Source organism: Heterodontus francisci, chromosome 12 (assembly GCF_036365525.1).
Source record: "Heterodontus francisci isolate sHetFra1 chromosome 12, sHetFra1.hap1, whole genome shotgun sequence".
In the NCBI taxonomy this organism is placed as follows: domain Eukaryota; kingdom Metazoa; phylum Chordata; class Chondrichthyes; order Heterodontiformes; family Heterodontidae; genus Heterodontus; species Heterodontus francisci.
The window spans coordinates 111,118,248-111,141,517 of record NC_090382.1 but is presented as its reverse complement, the minus strand read 5'-3'; the positions used below and the strand labels follow the sequence as shown (position 1 = coordinate 111,141,517).

At 43.9% G+C, this 23,270-nt stretch overlaps 1 protein-coding gene across 1 annotated transcript in view; it reads right to left on the bottom strand.

Moving 5' to 3' along the window:
* The window catches only part of LOC137375735 (protocadherin beta-15-like), a 43,063-nt gene that overhangs the window by 16,537 nt on the left and 3,256 nt on the right, over positions 1-23,270 (bottom strand). Inside the window, 5 exon segments of the mRNA XM_068043122.1 lie at positions 13,925-15,580; positions 15,912-15,935; positions 15,937-16,069; positions 16,258-16,490; positions 16,492-16,824. Of these exon segments, the coding sequence (XP_067899223.1) occupies positions 13,925-15,580; positions 15,912-15,935; positions 15,937-16,069; positions 16,258-16,490; positions 16,492-16,824 (2,379 nt within the window).

The following is a 23,270-nucleotide window of genomic DNA, read 5'->3' as shown; positions in this document are numbered from 1 at the left end:
TCCCCTTGCGCCTCTGTCTTTTTTCCTGCCAACTACTAAGTCTATTCGACTCGCCACAATTTAGCCCTGTCTTTATGGCTGCCCGCCAGCTCTGGCGAATGCTGGCAACTGACTCCCACGACTTGTGATCAATGTCACACGATTTCATGTCGCTTTTGCAGACGTCTTTATAGCGGAGACATGGACGGCCGGTGGGTCTGATACCAGTGGCGAGCTCGCTGTACAATGTGTCTTTGGGGATCCTGCCATCTTCCATGTGGCTCACATGGCCAAGCCATCTCAAGCGCCGCTGACTCAGTAGTGTGTATAAGCTGGGGGTGTTGGCCGCTTCAAGGACTTCTGTGTTGGAGATATAGTCCTGCCACCTGATGCCAAGTATTCTCCGAAGGCAGCGAAGATGGAATTAATTGAGACGTCGCTCTTGGCTGGCATACGTTGTCCAGGCCTCGCTGCCGTAGAGCAATGTACTGAGGACACAGGCCTGATACACTCGGACTTTTGTGTTCCGTGTCAGTGCGCCATTTTCCCACACTCTCTTGGCCAGTCTGGACATAGCAGTGGAAGCCTTACCCATGCGCTTGTTGATTTCTGCATCTAGAGACAGGTTACTGGTGATAGTTGAGCCTAGGTAGGTGAACTCTTGAACCACTTCCAGAGCGTGGTCGCCAATATCGATGGAGAAATGCCATGAACAACAGATGCCCCTCTACATTGCTTTCATTGATCTCACCAAAACCTTTGACCTCGTCAGCAGACGTGGTCTCTTCAGACTACTAGAAAAGATCGGATGTCCACCAAAGCTACTAAGTATCATCACCTCATTCCATGACAATATGAAAGGCACAATTCAACATGGTGGCTCCTCATCAGAGCCCTTTCCTATCCAGAGTGGTGTGAAACAGGGCTGTGTTCTCGCACCCACACTTTTTGGGATTTTCTTCTCCCTGCTGCTTTCACATGCGTTCAAATCCTCTGAGGAAGGAATTTTCCTCCACACAAGATCAGGGGGCAGGTTGTTCAACCTTGCCCGTCTAAGAGCGAAGTCCAAAGTACGGAAAGTCCTCATCAGAGAACTCCTCTTTGCTGACGATGCTGCTTTAACATCTCACACTGAAGAGTGCCTGCAGAGTCTCATCGACAGGTTTGCGTCTGCCTGCAATGAATTTGGCCTAACCATCAGCCTCAAGAAAACGAACATCATGGGGCAGGACGTCAGAAATGCTCCATCCATCAATATAAGCAGGTAACGACAACCAATTCTTGCTTGCAAGCTCTATCTCTCTTCAAGTAGCAAATGAAATCAGCACTGGTTAACTTATCTTCGGTAGCATTATCTGAGTGATGAATGTGAGACAAAACGAAGAAAATCTCTACAATTTTATTACTATCATGGGATCTTATAATTCTCCATCATTTCAGGATTAGGTACAGGTTAGGGGGCACGAAAACGGGACAGAGTGTAAAACGGATTTCTCAATGGTGGTTTAAATTACCACCGAGAACCAATTTATGGCAGCCAACATCTCCTCCGGGCGAGTTGCAGGTAACCAGAGGCAACTTCTGAATATGGCAGGATAAGTCGAAGCTTCAGAGGCTTCCGATTATTTAGATCATATATTGGAAGTCTTCGTGAAGGAGGTCGGCAGGAAGAGGGAGATCCCTTTTCCAAAAAGTGCAGGAAGTCATCCAGACAATCTGCTCTGCAGCATAAGACTGATAATTCCTATATTACATCATGCTCTGCATAACCCATCACTGATAACTGTTCCGTTCCCCGATTGCCAGCACGCTCTTCTCTTTACTGCAGAAAACTTCACTACACCGTCCTATGTTCCCAGTGCTCAATCTTGCACCTCTTCCCTCCTTACACGTCACATCTCGGCCAGCCTTCATGCACCAGCACCATTATTCTATCACGGTATCCGTATCCTCAAAGCATCGCACCAGTTATCACAAGCACGCTTCCTCCTTTGTTGAAGGTCAATCTTACGAGCAATAATAGTGAGGGGGAGGAGTTAATAGCAGAAAGCAGAGAATCCTTCACTTCCAGTTCCCAGTCGTGGAAGAGGTCAGCAGGTCGTGAGTAATGTTCGTGTCAGGGGCATGACAAACTGCAGTCCTGGAAGACGTATCCTGCAAGTTTTATTACCTATTTTACAATCTGTTCTTTCCGATGTAAATCTGACCCTTATGCACAATGCATACTAAATACCAGTTTGACCTTGATATTAAATGCTAAAACTTTCCTTTCAGGTGAATAACATGTATTTCCTTAACAAACGTTGGATCTGAGACAGGAACTATGTATACTTTACTGCATCGGCTAGAGTGGTCTGCACTGTGAGAGTCAACGAGTACTAGTAAGCAGAGAAACCGAGGAAGCAGCATCCTGGAGGAAAGGCTTGTTCGTAACACAGAGAAAGGGCACAGCTGAAGATCTCGTAGGAGTAGCGACACTAAAAGAGTGATTCATATACACCTAAACATTTTACGGCACCGAACATTGCTGCCAGCTAGCGGTCAATGGTAGAAAGCAAGGACGAGTCAAGCTCTAACTTGCATACGGCTTTCCAGCAAGGCATTGAAACCACGCATTCAACAATGGAGTGAATGGTTAACTCTATCACCGCTGCAGTGGGATCAAGAATGTTAGAGCTGCTGTTGACAGTTCAGGTTGTTGTGTTCGGAGCTCAGAATTATGAAAGGTAACTGATCTGAAACGTTAACCCTTGTTCTACTGTGACTCCTTAAGAACAGCGAATCAAACAACCCCACTCATTAATTACACGAAAGGCTCTCCGAATCAAAGCACTACACTCCTATTCAAACTTTTTTGGCTACCATGGACAGCTAAGGAGTGCTTTGACGAAAAAGGTGGACGTGCACTTCTGGCAGATTCTTACCGCCTTAGTCTTTCCTCAGCAGTCGCACGATTTCAGGGTCCTGAGCCCAATGGTCCTTGAAGTCTTCCCCGGCGGGATCTGACCGGAGACGGCAAATTACGAGGCCGTCTTCTGGAGCCCCATCAAATTCAGGAAGTCAGGCAGGCTGCACCGGCCGAAGGGTCAATTCGAGTCGAGGTGGGCACTGCCATTGTAGGTGGGGGATTAAGAGGGCACCACAAGATGGAAGTGCCCTCAGAAGATTTCAAAAACAGCTTAACATAAATTGGGGCCACAGCTTCGAGGTTATCACTGTGGAGGGCTTCCTCCAGCTTCTTCCAGGCTTCAGCCTCATCGAGGATGGGGCGGGGTGGTGGGGTGGGGGGGCAGGGGGTGGGCTGTCTGATACTAGTAAGATTGTGGTGGCATCACCAACTTACCCCGTAGACAAATAATTGCTGCTGATTAGTTACCTCCCCTGCCAAATGAATAGCTGAACTGGTCGCACCCTGCTTCTCGCAAGATCGCTCAGAAGTGGAAATGCGTAGGGAAGTTGATCCCCACCCTCAGCCCGTCTCACCTCCAAAGCTGCCTCTGTATGGCTGATATAATTCAGCCCTATTGTGTGCAATTCAGCCATGTGATGTCTCATATGAAATTGATAAGTGAAACGCAGCTTTTGTGTCAAAACGCAGCCTAATTTCTTGGCAACCCACTTTAACCTCCATCTCAAAATCCAGAAACAGGTCTGTTCCAGACAACCCATTGTTTCAGCCTGTTCCTTACCATGGAAAGTATTTCTTCCTATCTTAACTCTATTTTTCTTCCCCTGATCCAGTCTTTTCCCACCTACATCCGTAACTCTTTTGACGACCTATGTCATTTTGAAAATTTCCAGTTTCTGCCCTAAATACCTCCTCTTCGGTATGGACGTCCAATCGCTCAATACCACCATCCCCCACTAGGATGGTCTGAGAGCTCGCCACTACTTCCTTGAACAGAGACCCACCCAGTTTCCATCCAGCCACACACTCCTCCGCCTGGCTGAACTTTTTCTCACTTTGAACAACGACTTCTTAAACTCCACTCACTTTCTCCAAATAAGAAGCCACATGGAACCCAGTTATGCCTGTCTTTTTGTGAGGTATATCGAACACTCCTTGTTCCGGTCCTACTCAGGCCCCCTCCCCAACTGGTGTCGTTTCCTGCTCCTGCCCTGAACTAGACAACTTCATCAACTTTACTTCCAATTTCCACCCATCTTTCACCTTCACAAGGTCCATCTCCGACACTTGCCTTCCCTTCCTAGACTTTCTGTCTCCATCTCTGTGGATAGGCTGTCCAATAATTTTCATTATATGCCCACCGACTCCCGCAGCTACATTGACTACACTTCCTCACACCATGCCCCCTATAAGACTATTCCATTCTCCCAGTTTCTCCATCTCCGATGCATCTGTTCTGATGATGCTACCTTTGACAACTGTACTTCTGATATGTCTTCCTTTTTCTTCAACTGATGATTCCCCCCACTGTGCTTGACAGGGCCCGCAACCGTGTCCAAACCATTTCCTGCACTTCTGACCTCACCCCTTCCCCTCCCTCCCCGAACCACAACAGGGTTCACCTTGTCTTCAATTTCCATCCCACCAGCCTCCACATCGAAAGGGTCATCCTCCACCATTTCTGCCACCTCCAATGTGATGCCACCGCCAAACACATTTTCCCCTCCCCTCCTCTGTCAGCATTCTGAAGGGATTGTTCCCTCCGCGCTATGTTTTCACCCTTCCATCATCCCCGACACCTCATTCCCTTCCCACAGCACCTTTCTATGCAATCGCAGGGGGGGTAATACCTGCCTTTTTACCTCCTCGGCCCTCACTATCTAAGGCCCCAAACATTTTTTCCAGTTGAGGCAACGATTTACTTGTATTTCTTTCAATTTAGTCTACTGTATTCGCTGCTCACAATGCAGCTGCTTCTACATTAGGGAGACCAAGCGCAGATTGGGTGATCATTTGCAGAATACAACCACTCAGTCCGCAAGCATAACCCGAGCTTTCTGTTGCTTGTCACTTTAATTCACCACTCTGCTCCCATGTCAACATTTCTGTCCTTGGCCTGCTGCAGTGTTCCAGTGAAGCTCAACGCAAGCTCGAGGAACAGAATCTCATCTTCTGATTGGGCACTCTGCAGCCTTCTGGACTGAACACTGAGTTCAACAATTTCAGAGCATGACAGCCTTTATTTTATTTTATTTTATTTTTAACTATGTTCCTGTTGTAAACTTGTTTTTCAGGTTTGTGCTTTTGGACAGAGTTGTTTATTATTCTGCCATTGGACCTCTCTCTGGACTTGTGGTTTGTCTTTTATTGCAACTATTAGTACTCCCTTTGCCTTTTTCCCATGACATCTTTGTCATTTAATCTCTCCTGCCCTTTACCTTATATCACAACTTCCCTTTGTTCTTCTCCCTTCCCCTTTTTAACTTGTTCAAAGGCTATTACATTTCCAGCATCCGCAGTATTTTGCTTTTATTTTAGTGTTTAATTCACTGCCACTTCTCTTCCAGGAATGCCTACCTTGAAGAAGTTCTGCTCTTCTCTCCGATGGGATTTTCGTTTGTCTCTTTTACCTTGTTCACCTTCATTGCTTTCTATTTCCCTCCTGGTGTTTGATAAGGTATCTACCAAAACTCGTTTTCACAGCCACATCTCCTTCCTCAGTGACTGTCTCCGGCTCCGAATTATTCCACGTGGATTCCAACTGCAGTTTCACCCATCATCTTTGAAACCACCCAGGATCACAGGTATTTCCGAGAAATACAACGTTCCTCGGACTGCTACTCTGGCCGCATCCTGAGATCCACACTCAGTGCTATGCGCCGTCACATGCACACACTGGAGCTCTCTCTCCAGCAGCACCGTCTCACCTTATCTCAAAGCTGTTCTACTCCGCAGTTTCATTTCATCTTTCGTCTCATCCGACGCATTAACAAAAAACTTTTTTTCTTCCTTTCAGGTGTTAAGGAACGCAAGCTCCAGCAGCTGATGGGGACTAATGCCCCTCCAGATCCTCCTTCCGCTTCACTTCCCTTCTGATCTGACCCCTTGCCGTGTATTCACTATACCCTCTGACCTCCCCCTCTCTGATGCTGAGCGTTCTGTACTCAGCAAAGGTCTCAGTTTTATCCCCTCACGCCCCCACCTCAATGAATTTCGCGCTCGGCATGACGTTGAGCTCTTCTTCCGTCGCCTCCGCCTCCGGGCTCACTTCTTCGACCAGGAGTCCTCCCCCCGACCAGCAGACCCATTCACCCACCTCCAGCATTCTCCCTGTACCAGGACCCCTCCCCCTGACCTCTTACCCGCTCTTGATCTCTTCCAGTTCCGAAGAAGGGTCACTGACCCGAAACGTTAACTCTGCTTCTCTTTCCACAGATGCTGCCAGACCTGCTGAGTGATTCCAGCATTTCTTGTTTTTATTACATTTCTAACTTTTGCCAGTCCTGATGAAAGGTCACAGACCTGAACCGCTAACTCTGTTTCTCTCTACACAGATGCTGCCAGACCCATTGTGTATTTCCAGCACTTTCTGTTTTTATTTCAGATTTACAGCAGTATTTTGCTTTAATTACAAACGAATTTCTTTCACTTGCTGTCTTGTCCTAAAAATAGTACTGTGTCTTTGGATGATGTCGCCAAGTGGCAGCATGTAGATGAGAAATAGGAGGGGGCAAACTATAGATCAAGGACATATCCGCCTTGGAGTCAGAGGACATGGCTGAGGTAATAAATCAGTAGTTGGCATGTGTATTTAACGAGGAAGAAGTTGCTGTGAACGTCATTGTAAAAAGGGAGGTAGTCCAGATACGGTATATTATGGATACTGAAGTGATAAAAAGGAAGCAATGGAAAGGCTCGCTGTCGTTGAAGTTTATATGTCACCAGGACCGGATGGGATGCGTCAGCAGATGCTGAGGGAAATAAAGGTGTAACTTGCGGAGGTACTGGTCACAGTCCTCAATCCACTTTAGAAATGTGTCTGGTGCCAAAGGAGAGAATTGCAAACGTTACACCATTGTTCAAAAAAGAGTGTAGGGATAAACCCAGCAGCTATAGGTCAGTCAATTTAACCTCAGTTATGGGAGTGCTTTTAAAATCGATAATCTGGGACAAAATTAACAGTCCGTTAGGCAATTGTCAATTAATCAAGGGAAGCCAGCATGGATTATTTAAGGGCAAATCGTGTTTAACTAATTATATTAAGTTTTGATGAGGTAACAGAAATGGTTGAAGAGGCTAATGTGGTTGGTGTGATGCATATGGTCTTGCAAGCTGTTTGATAATATGCCACATAATAGCCTTGCCAGCAAAATTAAAGCCGATGGTAGAAAAGGGCGGCAGTGTGGATATAAAGTTGGTTCAGTGACAAGAAAGGGAACGTAGTGGTGAATTGATGTTTTTCGGACTGGAGGTATGTATACCCAGAGGCTGGTACTAGGACCACTGTTTTTTTTATCTATATTGACTTAGACTTTGGAGTACAGGGCCCAATTGAAAATTTTGCTGATGACACAAAACTTAGAAATATATTGAACCGTGAGGAGGATAGTGATCGAGTTCAAGAGGACATATACAGGCTTGTGGAATGAGCGGACACGTGGCATATGATACATTTTGGTAGGAAGAATAAGGAGAGACAATTAAAATTAAAGGGTACTGGAACAGAGAGTCCTGGGCGTATATATGCAGAAATTGTCGAAGGTGGCAGGATAGGTTGAGAAATTGGTCAAAAAGGCATATTGGATCCTGGGCTTTATAAATCGAGGCACAGTGTACAAAAGCAAGGAAATTATTGTGAACCATTATAAAAAAAACTAGTTCCGCCTCAGTTGGAATACTGTGTCCAATTCTGCACACCACAATTTAGGAAGAATGTGAAAGCTTTAGAGATGTTGCAGACAAGATTTACGAGAATGGTTCCAGGGATGAGGGAGTTTTGTTATGAGGGTAGATAGCAGAAGTTGGCTGAGTGGCTTCCTTTTGTTCTGTAACCATTCAATGATGCTATGGCTCTATGAGGTCTAGACAGTGGTGCAAGCAATCATGTGTAGAGACTATGATGCACAGACAGTACAAAGAGCCATGTTACTGCTAAGACTCTCCATGAAAGATAAATATAACTATTTGATCCAGATGTGATGTAGTAAATGTCCTGAAATTTAGGGAATGTAATTTTTCAAACCTGAACATAAGGTCATGCACGTGAGTATTTTATCGCCTTGGAGAGTTGCAGAAGGATTTCCTAGATGCTTCTCCTGATTTAGCCGAGATATTCTTGATCAGTTTAATTGCCAACCCAGGAGATTACAAGTCTGGGGGTGATAGAAAACGCTAGAGGTCAGAATAATTAGTTGTATCATGATTGTTTGGAAAAGGTTCGATGGAATATCCAGACAACATCAGTTAGAATTTTCATATGTTCGGATTTTGAAAAATACATGGCTCAAACATTTGCAACCATCTTCAGCTGATGTGCAGGCTAGGTGGTACGTCTGTTTTTCATCCTAAAGTCCTTTTCACCACAGAAGGCAGTCGTCAACCAATTCGATTGTTTCCAAGTGATATCAAGAAACGGCTGAATATACTGTATACAAAAGGCTATTGTCCCCAACAACATCCAGACGTTAGTGCTAAGAAATCTGCTGCTGAGACCGCCACACGTCTATTCAAGCTGTTCCAGTACAGCTACAACACAAGCATCTACATGACAAAGTGGAAAATTGTCCTGATATGTTTTGTCCAAATAAAGCAGGACAAATTCATTCCATCCAATTACTGTCCCATCTACTGTCAATCAACAGAAAAGTGATGGAAGGGGTCAACGACCATGCTATTTATTAGCACTTACACACCAATAAACTGCTTGCCGATGCTTAGTTTGCATTCTGTCAAGACCACACGCTGACGGGCCTCATTGCAGCATTGGTCCAAGCATAGACAAAAGAGCTAAATTCCAGAGTGTGATGACAGTAACTGCTTTTGAGTTCAAGACAGCATTTGACTGAGTGTGGCATCATGGAGCCCTATGAAAATTGAAGTGAATGGGAATTAGGGGGAAAATTCTCCACTGGGTGGAATAATAACTTGCACAAAGGAATGTGCTAGCATTGTGGATATTGGTGGTCAGTCGTCTCAGCCCCAAGAAATTGCTGCAGGAATACATCAGGAGAGTGCACTAGCCGAGTCGTCTTCATCTGCTTCATCAATGATCTTCCCTCCATTCTAAGGTCAGAATTGTGGATGTTCACTGATAATTACACAGAGTTCAGATCTATTTGCAACTCCTCCGAGAGTCAATCAGTCCATGCTAGCGTGCAGCTTGACGTGTACAACATTTAGGCTTGAGATTTTATGTAGAAAGCAAAATTCATGCCAAACAATTACCAAGAATTGAACAGCTCCAACAAAAGAGAATGTAACCACCTTCTCTTGGAATTCATTACCATTACCATCATCGAATCACCCACTAAAAACATCCTGACCAGAAATTTACCTGGATTCACCACATAAATACTGTGGCTACAAGAGCAGGTCAGAGGCTGCAGTATCTGCAGAGAGTGACCCCTGACTCCCCAAAGTCTTACCAACATCTACAAGGCATAAGTCAAGAGTGTGATGGGATACTCTCCACTCACCTGTATGAGTGCAGCAGCAACAACACTCATGAAAGGTGGCACCATCCAGGACAAAGCAGCCGGCTTTGTTGGTACCACATCCAACATGTTAAATATTTGCTCCCTCCTCCACCAGCACATCATGTCTGCAATGTTTTCCATCTACAAAATGCACTGCAGCAACTCGCCACGTCTTGTTTGGCTGTCTCTCCCAAACCTGTGACTGCTACCATCTAGAAGGACAAGGGAGCATGCGCATGGGAAGATCACCAAGTTCACCTCAAAGTTTAATGCATTCTTGGAAATCGGAAATTTATCGTAGATCCTTCATCGTCGCTAGGTAACAATTCTGGAACTGCCTACCTTACAGCACCTTCACCACACGACTGCAGCAGAAGAACTTTCTTTGCATTACTCTAGAAATGGCAATTAGAAATGGGAAATAAAATGTCGGCTTTGCCAATGATGTTCACTTTGCATGAATGGATAAATATGGGGTTACAGCTAATATAAAAGCGTACGTAAGATTCTTCTTCATTCTTCAGACTCCTGGAAAATAAGAATATAGATAATAGGAGCAGGAGAAAACCAGACGACTCCTCGAGCCTGCTCCGTCATTTAGTACAATCATGGCTGATCTTCAGCCTCAACTCCGCTTTCCCGCCTGCTCCCTATATCGTTTGGCTCGCTGAGAGATCAAAAATCTGTCTATCTCAGCCTCATTTATACTCAACAATGGAGCATACACAACCCTCTGGGGTAGACAATCCCAAAGATTCACAGCCATCTGAGTGAAGCCATTTCTCATTATCTCAACCCTAAATGATGGACCCTTAATCCTGACACAATCCTTCGTGTTCTAGATTCCCCAGCTAGGGGAAGCAACTTCTCAGTGTCGACCCTATCAGGCCCCTTCAGATTCTTGTTTGCTTCAATGAGATGACCTCTCATTCTTCTAAACTCCAGAGAGTATAGGTACAATTTACTCAACTTATCTTACAGGAAAACCTTCTCATCTCAGGAACCAATCCAGTGAACCTTTGCTGTACTGCAGCCAAGGCAAGTATATCCTTCCTTAAATATGGAGAGCAAAACGCCGCAGAGTTCTCCGAAGCTATACGGAAAATTAAAATATTACTTCATTGGAAAAATGGGGGCCTAATATATTCTGTTGCATCTTTCTTCTTCAAGTAATATTTTCATTTCAATATGCTGCTATCACCTCTGTGTAATGGTGCTAATAATTCAGAATTATAGCTGAAAAATATAGTGAAATGTCATTATAAATTTTGAAAGTTTTAACTCTGCAGCATATCACGTGTTTTTTTTTCCTGTCCAGCAAACCTTTTCTTGATGTTTCATTGTGTTTATCCGACAGAGATGTTTACGCTTTTGTCATACTGTTGCGCACGGAGGCGTATCAAAATCACGCACTTATCATAGAAAGATACAGCACTGAAACAGGCCTTTCGGCCAACAAGTCTGTGCCAACCATCAACCACCCATTTATACTAATCCTACACTAATCCCTTATTCCCTACCACATCCCCATCTTCCCTCAATTCTCCTACCACCTACCTACACTTGGGGCAATTTACAAAGGCCAATATACATATCAACCTGCAAGTCTTAGGTTGTGGGAGGAAACCGGAGCACCCGGCAGAAACCCACGCGATCACAGGGAGAACTTGCAAACTCCGCACAGGCAGTACGCAAAACCGAACGTGGGTCGCTGGAGCCGTGAGGTTTACATGCTAACCACTGCGCCACTGTGCCGCCCAGCATCGTAGGATGGTTACAGCACAGAAAGAGTCAATTCGCCTGTCGCGTTCGTGCCATGTATGTATCCAAGTTGCTAATATCAACAAATATTTGCATTAGGTTTCGAATTTACTGACCAAAGGGGCAAGTGTCTAAAAGGGCTATTTAAAATTCTGCTGTTCCAAAACATTTAAACAAGCCAAGCAGACAACAGCAAATATAAACACGAACGAAACTGAGTCGCTTGGGTTTGGGAGCCAGATTTCAAGAGCACCATGGCGCACTTGTTCCCAGCTGATATTCTTTTGGGCCTCCTTATCTCGAGAGACAATGGATACGCGCCTGGAGGTGGTCAGTGGTTTGTGAAGCAGCGCCTGGAGTGGCTATAAAGGCCAATTCTGGAGTGACAGGCTCTTCCACACGTGCTGCAGAGAAATTTGATTGTTGGGGCTGTTGCACAGTTGGCTCACCCCTTGCGCCTCTGTCTTTTTTCCTGCCAACTACTAAGTCTCTTCGACTCGCCACAATTTAGCCCTGTCTTTATGGCTGCCCGCCAGCTCTGGCGAATGCTGGCAACTGACTCCCACGACTTGTGATCAATGTCACACGATTTCATGTCGCGTTTGCAGACGTCTTTATAACGGAGACATGGACGGCCGGTGGGTCTGATACCAGTGGCGAGCTCGCTGTACAATGTGTCTTTGGGGATCCTGCCATCTTCCATGCGGCTCACATGGCCAAGCCATCTCAAGCGCCGCTGACTCAGTAGTGTGTATAAGCTGGGGATGTTGGCCGCTTCAAGGACTTCTGTGTTGGAGATATAGTCCTGCCACCTGATGCCAAGTATTCTCCGAAGGCAGCGAAGATGGAATGAATTGAGACGTCGCTCTTGTCTGGCATACGTTGTCCAGGCCTCGCTGCCGTAGAGCAAGGTACTGAGGACACAGGCCTGATACACTCGGACTTTTGTGTTCCGTGTCAGTGCGCCATTTTCCCACACTCTCTTGGCCAGTCTGAACATAGCAGTGGAAGCCTTACCCATGCGCTTGTTGATTTCTGCATCTAGAGACAGGTTACTGGTGATAGTTGAGCCTAGGTAGGTGAACTCTTGAACCACTTCCAGAGCGTGGTCGCCAATATTGATGGATGGAGCATTTCTGACATCCTGCCCCATGATGTTCGTTTTCTTGAGGCTGATGGTTAGGCCAAATTCATTGCAGGCAGACGCAAACCTGTCGATGAGACTCTGCAGGCATTCTTCAGTGTGAGATGTTAAAGCAGCATCGTCAGCAAAGAGGAGTTCTCTGATGAGGACTTTCCGTACTTTGGACTTCGCTCTTAGACGGGCAAGGTTGAACAACCTGCCCCCTGATCTTGTGTGGAGGAAAATTCCTTCTTCAGAGGATTTGAACGCATGTGAAAGCAGCAGGGAGAAGAAAATCCCAAAAAGTGTGGGTGCGAGAACACAGCCCTGTTTCACACCACTCAGGATAGGAAAGGGCTCTGATGAGGAGCCACCATGTTGAATTGTGCCTTTCATATTGTCATGGAATGAGGTGATGATACTTAGTAGCTTTGGTGGACATCCGATCTTTTCTAGTAGTCTGAAGAGACCACGTCTGCTGACGAGGTCAAAGGCTTTGGTGAGATCAATGAAAGCAATGTAGAGGGGCATCTGTTGTTCACGGCATTTCTCCTGTATCTGACGAAGGGAGAACAGCATGTCAATAGTCGATCTCTCTGCACGAAAGCCACACTGTGCCTCAGGGTAGACGCGCTCGGCCAGCTTCTGGAGCCTGTTCAGAGCGACTCGAGCAAAGACTTTCCCCACTATGCTGAGCAGGGAGATTCCACGTTTTGGTTTGGGAGCCAGATTTCAAGAGCACCATGGCGCACGTGTTCCCAGCTGATATACAACTGCAAATTTAAAACGTTCGTTTGAGATCATTGACAACCTGCAAGGGTTTCTAAGAGGAATTTGAGACTAACTGGATGGCGATTTGGCTTGCCTACTTTCACCTTGCATTTGACTGGTATATACAAGGGAAATAATGCCTGATCCTTGCGAATTATCAAATGCCCAGGACATTACTTTTTGCTAGGAGCAAACATCAAAGTTAATTTGAACTATCCATTTCTATGTCAACTTTTCCAATACAAAACCATGTATGTAATCTAGGATTAAAATCTAACTATTTTTAAGAGGATGAAATTTATTATAAAACTAGAAACTTCTCACAACGTTTTAAGCTAAAAGAAAATAATTTAACGGAATCTTGTTTATTAAAAGAAATGTTTCGCTCTGCTCCCGGTTAAAGTTACGGTCGTACAGAGAAAATATTGCTTCCAAACGTATACGAGCTTCAACAAAACAGACAGTGAAAAAAAAACACTAAACAGCCAGACATTTATGCGAACTTTAATAAAATATGTACTACTGAGGACACAGACATGTAGCAAGTAGATATCACTATTAATATATGTGCATGTCTGGGCGGTGATTCACTCGGATAGAAAATTTTTAATAGCAGGGCACAATAGTTTAACTTTCTGAAACTGTAATAACCCCCATTGCAAAATTTGCTATGCGTTATTTCCTCACGCTTGTTGTACGAACATTCAAATCATTGACAGGTAGAGTTGCTTCGTAGGATTTTAGGAGCAAGAAATCACTTTTGGATGAATCTGGAGATAAGCAGACAGTGTAGTGGTACGTTTCAGAAATGGGAAACGTCTGTCCAGCCCCATTTAAAATTTATTTTGGGGCAGCTCTCTCATGAAAAACATTATCCGAATTCCCCCGTCTGCAGAAACAGCAACTGGCATGCCGATCCTGTTTGTATTTTAGCACGATCAGAAAAATGATAGCTGCAAGAAATATCAAGGAAGTTGAGACAAAAATTATGATTAAATAAACATTCAGGTTCAAAAAGTGTCTAGTATGTCTGAGTTGATGACTTTGTACGGAAGATTTTTCAGTAACATTGAATAAAACAGAAAAGAAGATTGTGGCCGTGCTGGAGAGGCTTGGCTGTCCATAGTCCTTCACTATGATGACCACTCTTTGTGTGGTGGCGTCTTGCTCCTTCAAACGTTTAGCTGCTCCGATTTCTCCAGACAGTAGTCCCACATTGAAATGACTGGGATCAGTGGCTTCCAAAATTTGGAAGGAAAGACGCACGTTCTGCCCAGAATCCGCATCAGTTGCGATTACCTTGGTAATCAAGTATCCCGGATATAGTGATTGGCGCACAACTTCTATGGCTGATGAACTATTGCGCGCTAAAGGTGAAATAATATTAGGAGCATTGTCATTTTGGTCCAAGATAATAACATTCACGATGGCAGTGCTGCTCAGTGGATGAGTTCCAGTATCCTGAGCTTGCACTTTGATCTGGAAATTCTTCATCTGTTCATAGTCAAAGGAAAGTAGCGCGTAAATATTCCCGCTCTACGAGTTAATCGTTATATAAGACACACATTTATGTTCTGGCCGATTTTTCAGTATGGAAAACGATACTTCCCCATTCTGATCCGAATCTGGATCCAAAGTGCTAACGGAAAATATAGAAGCACCAGGTGTATTGTTCTCCATCACAAACATATTGTACAAGGACTGTGCAAACTTTGACACATTATCATTTGCATCAGAAACTGACACCAGTTTCTGCTTACTTGCTGCAAGAGAAGGCGATCCTCTGTCCCAGGCGGAGATTGATATGTTGTACTGTGCGGTCGTTTCACCATCCAAAACATTATTTGTAACCAATTGATAGTTGCTGTTCAAAGACTTCTCAAGCTTAAATGGAGTATCCATATCAACGTTACATTGAACATGCCCATTATCGCCAGAGTCGTCATCCCTTACGTTGATTGTAGCTATCACGGTCCCAGGCTGCGCATCCTCCGGGACTGTACTGGATACCGACGTCACCTCTATCTCGGGAACATTATTATTCACATCAATTAATCCGACCATAACATTGGCACGTACTGCCATTGCATATGGACCTTTGTCCACAGCTTCTACGCCAAGCTCATAAATGGTTGATTCTTCGAAATCTAGTACTCCTTCAATTCTGATCTCTCCAGTTCTGGGGTCCAAATTGAACAGCTCACGAGTCTTTTGCGATGTGTGACTAGTGAAAGAATATGTTAGCTCAGCATTTGTACCTTCATCTAAATCAAAACTATTGACTTTTATCACTAACTTACCTCTGTGAGTGTTTTCTAGAACATTGGTCCTATATGTTTCATGATCAAATAAGATAATCAGTGGGTTAGATAGGGTGGATAGTGAGAGTCTTTTTCCTCGGATGGTGATGGCAAACACGAGGGGACATAGCTTTAAGTTGAGGGGTGATAAATATAGGACAGATGTTAGAGGTAGTTTCTTTACTCAGAGAGTAGCAAGGGCGTGGAACGCCCTGCCTGCAACAGTAGTAGACTCGCCAACTTTAAGGGCATTTAAGTGGTCATTGGATAGACATATGGATGAAAATGGAATAGTGTAGGTCAGATGGTTTCACAGGTCGGCGCAACATCGAGGGCCGAAGGGCCTGTACTGCGCTGTAATGTTCTAATTCTAATTCAAATACAGGTGCGTTATCATTCGCGGTCCATAATAGTGATGATAATCTGAGCACTTCCGGTTCTATAGGGCATCCCACCATCAATTGCGGTCAGCACAAGCCGAAATGTTGATTGTTGCTCACGGTCCAAGGGCTTCTCTAATACATCTTTGGGCCTCCTTATCTCGAGAGACAATAGATACGCTCCTGGAGGTGGTCAGTGGTTTGTGAAGCAGCGCCTAGAGTGGCTATAAAGGCCAATTCTAGAGTGACAGGCTCTTCCACAGGTGCTGCAGAGAAATTTGTTTGTCGGGGCTGTTGCACAGTTGGCTCTCCCCTTGCGCCTCTGTGCTTCTCTAATAACAATTCAGCAATTATATTCCCATCGCTTCCTGTCTGTACTTTGATGCCGAAGTGTTCGTTTGAATTGATCTGATAAGTTCTGACAGCATTTGTGCCCACGTCCGGATTGTGCGTACTCTCAAGAGGGAAACCTAAACCTGGCGCAGTTACCTCAGTAATCAGTAAAGAAAATTCGCCTTTTGAAAAACTAGGTGAATTGTCATTTACGTCTAATATCTCCACTACAACGCGCGCGATGTATTTCCAGCGGATTATCGAGCGCCATTTGAAAAGAAAGGGAACAGGTAGCGCTTTGTCTACATAGCTCTTTGTCGATTCTTTCATTAACAAATAAAATCCCGTTTTCCAGATTTACCTCCATGTATTGCTTCCTGTCATCGGAGATCAGTCGAAACTTGCGAGGCGACAGTTCCTGAATGTGTAGGCTTAAATCCTTGGCTATATTCCCAACCACGGCCCCATACTCCAGCTCCTCCGGAATCGAGTAGCGAATTTGTCCTGAAACCGATACACAAAGAAGGAAAATACAAGTCGCCCCGCTGCTATTTTCGCCATTGTTGCAAAATGTCTAAATATCTTTCAGTCAATAATTGTAATCTCTGACACCAAAAAGATAAGTCGACTTTTTATCTAATGAACCAGAAGATGCAAATTCAATCAGCGCTATTCCTGAACACATAGCATAAATGCAGGCAAAGTCTGTATCTCTTCTCGACACCACTGTATTTCCTTGCCGGAGGAGCGGGTAGATCTCTCGCACCGTCTCAGCTCCTTATTGGTGGACAGACACAAAGTGCCTTCACCAATAACTGCAGCAACTGTACCTAAAGCTAGACTGCATCAAAAATATTTCAACTACTTTATATTTAGAAGTGTGCAATTAAAATCTTCAGACAAAAGTACAGAACAATATGAGCTCATTATTCAATTGTATTTTATTCTAAATCAACGTTATGTAGGGAGCCGGAATGTTGTAGTTCCTTACTATTACATCGGTGGGACCAACAGTCGTCAATGCTCAACCGCCACAACATCGTGAAAACAGTACACACACTGTTACACGGCACAATGCAACGTCTGAAAAATGTAGAAAGCGTTAATATAAAAGCAAAATACTGCGGATGCTGGAAATCTGAAATAAAAACAAGAAATATTGGAACCACTCAGCAGGCCTGGCAGCATCTGTGGAAATAAAAGCAGAGTTAACGTTTCGGGTCAGTGACCCTTCTTCGGAACTGACAAATATTAGAAATGTCACAGGTTATAAACAAATGAGGCGGTGGTGGGGCAAGAGATAACAAGGTAGAAGGTGTAGATTGGACAAGGCCACATAGCTGACCAAAAGGTCATGGAGCAAAGGCAAACAACATGTTAATGGTGTGTTGAAAGACAAAGCATTAGTACAGATAGGGTGTTAATGGACTGAAGATTAAACAGCAGCAAGTACAAACATGAAAAAAGTACAAGTAAATCGCTGCTGCACCTGAAAGGAGTGTTTGGGGTCTGGTATAGTGAGGAGAGAGGAGGTAAATGGGCAGGTGTTACACCTCCTGCGATTTCAGGGGAATGTGCCATGCGACGGGGATGAGGTGATGGGGGTAATGGAGGAGTGGACCAGGGTGTCGCCGAGGGAATGATCCCTTCAGAATGCTGACAGAGGAAGGGAGGGGAAGGTGCATTTGGTAGTGGCATCATGCTGGAGGTGGCAGAAATGGCGGAGGATGATCCTTTGGATATGGAGGCTGATGAGGTGGAAAGTGAGGACAAGGGGAACCCTGTCACGGTTCTGGGATGGAGAGGAAGGGGTGAGGGTAGAGGTGCGGGAAATGGGCCGGACACGGTTGAGGGCCCTGTCAACCACAGTGGGGGGGGGGGGGGGGGGTGGATGGAATCCTCGGTTGAGGAAAAAGGAGGTCATATCAGAAGTTTATTTCATTTCATCTTAGTTTGTTCAATAGAAAGCGTTAATGATCAGTTCAATAAAAGCAAAATTCTACAGATGCCGGAAATCTGAACTAAAAACAGAAAGTACAGGAAATGCTCAGTAGGTCTGGCAGCATCTGTGGAGACAGAAACAGAGTTAGTGTTTCAGATCGATGACCTTTCATCAATGACCTTACAATAATCAGTCGCGTTATACGAAAATTAACACGGTTTGACATGTGTATACTTAAAAAGATACATTTTGTATATAATGCAGATCTTGAGTAGTTGCTTTACTTTAAATTCAATTATGGACGAGGTACTCATTTAGGTCATTTTTATTTTACGAAGTTAATTGTTAGCAAAATAGTGTGTACTACACATTCTGAGCAGCTGCTGTAGAAGGACAAAAAAGAATTTTGTTCAGTTTATGAAGCATCAAATCTTTAAAGTGCAAGCTTGTTTCACTAGTCGAAGTCAATTTATTTACAATCAGTCACATGCTGGCATCTTCAATTAACCTTGGCCGTTGTTTACCTAAGTTAGATTGGATAGTTCGCGCGTTCGGCTTGAACACTTCGTCATAGTCCGTTCACATATCTACTGGAAAGAACCACGCTTGAAAAGAGGCTTGTTTATTTCCAAGACCCCCAAAATGTGTCACCAAATTAACACTTCGTGTTATTCTGCAATTAGGTTTCCACCTTTGTCAGCTCTGTTAATTGATATAAATGCATTTAAGACTTTGCTTTATTTTGTGATATTGTGAGTGACTGGATTTTGCGAGTAATAATGTAATAAGCAAATGAGGTGTAATGTTGAGATAAAAGCAAGATTGGGATACATAGTGACAAATAACTAGATATATTGTTGCTTTAGTTAATAATAGTGAGTATGATTTGAAAACTGGAAACTCTAACTGACGTTATGAGAAGTGTTTCTAACTGATTCTTCTCCAATTTCCCAAGCGTTGTTATTGGGCTCCAGTTAATGTGACTGATCACTCTCTTGCATAAAGTTCTCTACATACCTTGTGCCAATGCCTCAGCTTCTATTCCTGGCAAAATGACGGTTAAGTTTTCAGTAGCCTGAGTTGAGTATTTACAGCCGAGATTTTTAAAAATTGTTATTACTGTTTAATCTTGCCTTCTAATTGCCAGTGCATAACTCCATCAAAATGTCCCTGAATTGTTTCAGCTTAATGTATAAAGCTTCAACCACTTGAAAATATTGTTCCTTGTCTTACATGCATTTTTATAGTTCAATTAATTTTGATCATCAAAGCACTTATGAATAATTCCTGTGCTAATTCTAGTGAAATCGTAAACGCAGGTCAAATTCCCACGGTGACTTTGGTATCGCGAATTGTCATACTTCTTCAATAGTGACACATTTCGCTAGCATCTGGTGCACAGATAAAAACCCCAACACACACTCACACACACCACTGCCGTGCACATATATACTCACACAGTATGCATTAACATCTCACACTGAAGACTGTCTGCAGAGACTCATCGACAGGATTGCGGCTGCCTGCAACGAATTTGGCCTAACCATCAGCCTCAACAAAATGAACATCATGGGACAGGACGTCAGAAATGCTCCATCCATCAATATTACCGACCACCCTCTGGAAGTGGTTTAAGAGTTCTCCTACCTAGGCTCAACTATCACCTGTAACCTGTCTCTCGATGCAGAAATCAACAAGCGCATGGGCAAGGCTTCCACTGCTATGTCCAGACTGGCCCAGAGAGTGTGGGAAAATGGCACACTGACACAGAACATAAAAGCCCGAGTGTATCAAGCCTGTGTCCTCAGTACCTTGCTCTGTGGCAGCGAAGCCTGGACAACATATGTCAGCCAAGAGGGATGTCTCAATTCATTCCATCTTCGCTGCCTCCGGAGAATACTTGGCATCAGGTGGCAGGACCGTATCTCCAATGCAGAAGTCCTCGAGGCAGCCAACATCCCCAGCATATACACCCTACTGAGCCAGCGGCACTTGAGATGGCTCAGCCATGTGAGCTGCATGGAAGATGGCAGGATCCCCAAGGACACATTGTACAGCGAGCTCGTCACTGGTATCAGACCCACCGGCCGTCCATGACTCCGCTTTAAAGACGTCTGCAAACGCGACATGAAGTCCTGTGACATTGATCACAAGTTGTGGGAGTCAGCTGCCAGCCATAAATGAGGGGCTAAAGTGTGGTGAGTCAAAGAGACATAGCAGTTGGCAGGAAAAAAGACAGAAGCGCAAGGGGAGAGCCAACTGTGTAACAGCCCCGACAACCAATTTCATCTGCAGCACCTGTGCAAGAGTCTGTCACTCTAGAATTGGCCTTTATAGCCACTCCGGGCGCTGCTTCTCAAACCACTGACCACCTCCTGGCGCTTACCCATTGTCTCTCGAGACAAGGAGGCCAAAGAAGAAGAAGAAGATACCCACACAGTACTGCAGAATGTTTTTTTTAAAGAAAAGTTAGTAAAGTAAATGTTCAGACAAACATTTATGATGTCGTTATTCACAGGAATCAAATGCATTATTACTCTAAAATAAAAGCAAAATACTGCGGATGCTGGAAATCTGAAATAAAAACAAGAAATGCTGGAATCACTCTGCAGGTCTGGCAGCATCTGTGGAAAGAGAAGCAGAGTTAACGTTTCGGGTCAGTGACCCTTCATCGGAACTCCAATTACTCTAATCTTGTTTAACTGCAGCGTGTTCAGATCAGTGGAATAAAAGGTTACAAATTTAGCAGCAATCTATTTTTAGATACTTGACATAGAATAAATGCATAGAAACAGTGCAAAACTATAAGAAAAAATAATCGAACCCCGTATATCGTTTGAAAATATTGGAATGTAAATTTTGTCCACTCTTACGCTAACCCATGTTTACTTAGATCTAAAAACGCAAATACCAAACACCGACCGCAGTTTCCATAAAGTTATTGCAACGACGACACCGTTCCACGAAATCCTTTCATCGTGGTTCATTTTTTTTTCCTTTATGAGTTGTAAACAGGAAAAATATTCTCGAATAGTCAGGTGAAGTTTTGGAACACATTGTCACTGAGTTTATTTAACAAGGTAAACTCGAGGTCAGCGATTGTAATATTTTGCTTCAAGTTTTATGAAAGCAAAAGCTTAAAAAGTATTTTCTACAGCGTTTGTAAGTGATAATCATTATTTAACAAGCTACAATGTTCCTGGCAAAGGATGTTGGGTGCACAACCATTTCAAAGTGGCAAAAAGGACTGCAAGCAAACAGCAGGCAGTCCTAGGCTGCAGTTCGAAAGACACAGGACGCTTAAGTCATATAAACTGCATCGGAAGGGAAAGCGCTATTATTCGAAATAATGAAGACCTCATTGCAATTAGCGTTCTAAAACATGTTGGCAATGCATTGCATGCTCTACATGCCTAAAGCCCTTCAAATTCGTATGTTTCAAATCTTTTTTTCCCGTTAACAATATTCTAAATGATTAACGTTGTTATGCTTTATTAAGAAGCATATATCATGTTACGTAATGTCCATCTGCCAAAGTACCTTTCTTCCCAACCCACTTCTGTCATCAGGGAACATCTGGCTTCAGTCGAAACTTCTTTTGGGCAGTCTTACTCTTTTAGTTTGACACTTCATTTCAAACAATTGCACAGTTTATGTTAGGTTAGGAATTGAATATCCAAGCCAGAACACGGATTGCTGAAATATAAGTGTCAACTTTTTAAGCAATATGGTGACTGCAGAAAACTGCTCATCCTGCTTTAATATTAATAAAACAACAACAATAAATAGTGTTCATATCGCGTCTTTAACTTAATGAAGCGTCCCAATGTTTCACAGGAGCGTTAACAAGCAACGTTTTACACTGAGCCAAATAAGGAAACAGAGCAGGTGCAAAACGCTCTGTAAATGAGGTAGATTTTAAGGAGTCTCTTAAAAAATGAAGAAGAAGAAGGGAGGTGAAGAGGATTAGGGAGGAAATTCCAGCGCCTAGGGCCTTGCCAGTTGAAGGAACGTTCACCAATGATGGAGCAATTAAATTTCGGGATACCCAGGAGGTCAGAATTGGAGAAGCACAGATATCTACGAGGTCTGCAGGGTTGGATGACATTCCAGAGAAAGGGTGGCGTGAGGCCACATAAAGATTTAAAAACATGCATAAAAATATTAAAATTGAGACTTTGCTTAACCTGGAGGAAATTTAGGTCTGCCAGCAGAGGACACTGAATTAATGAAACATGGCGTGAGTTAGAACTCAGTCAGTGAATTAAAACTTGTGAATGAAATTGGAAGGTAGAGCATGGGAGGCAGGCCAGGGGTGTATTGGAATAGTCAACCCAGGAGGTAGCAAATGCATGGCTGAAGGTTTAGCAACAAATCTGCCGGGATAGGGCCGGCATCAGGCGATGTTACAGAAGTGGAAATACACTGTCTTAGTGATAATATGGACATGTGGCTGGAAGCTCATCTCGGGGTCAAATATGCTGCCAAAGTTACAAACAGTCTGGCTATGCCTCAGACACTCAGGGAGAGTGGAATCTCTGATGGAATTCCTCACAGGTACGCTGCCTCTCTGCTGTCCCTGGTAAATCCAGGCCCTGAGTCTCGGTCTGGATTTATAGCTCCCTCTCTCCACTTCCATTCCTCACAGGTCCGCTGCCTCTCTGCTCTCCCAGGTCTAGAAATGCAATAGTGAGGTCAGTCTTAGAAGAGATAAAGCATCCCAGAAGCCCTGATTTGAAGTATTAAAATGCAAAATAAATAATCTAACAGCGGTCAAAAACAGCTATGTATTTATTGAAGAACTTCCTTCCAGCTTCTTGAGTGCCTAAAATTAAAGATCCCACCTCTAGGAACCGAACTAAGTTTTTGTAGATAACTTTCAAATACACATGGTATTTCTCTTTTCTGTCAGAAATATCAGTCTGTCTCTTCCAAGACTTTGAAACAATGTCTTGACTCCCTTTTGATTTTTAAGCAGTCTTCTCATGAGATTATCCGTTTTCTCTCTACAAAGAAAGGCTTGCTTTTCTCTAGCACCTTTCATAACCGCAGGGCGTCCAAAACCACTTTCCACCCAA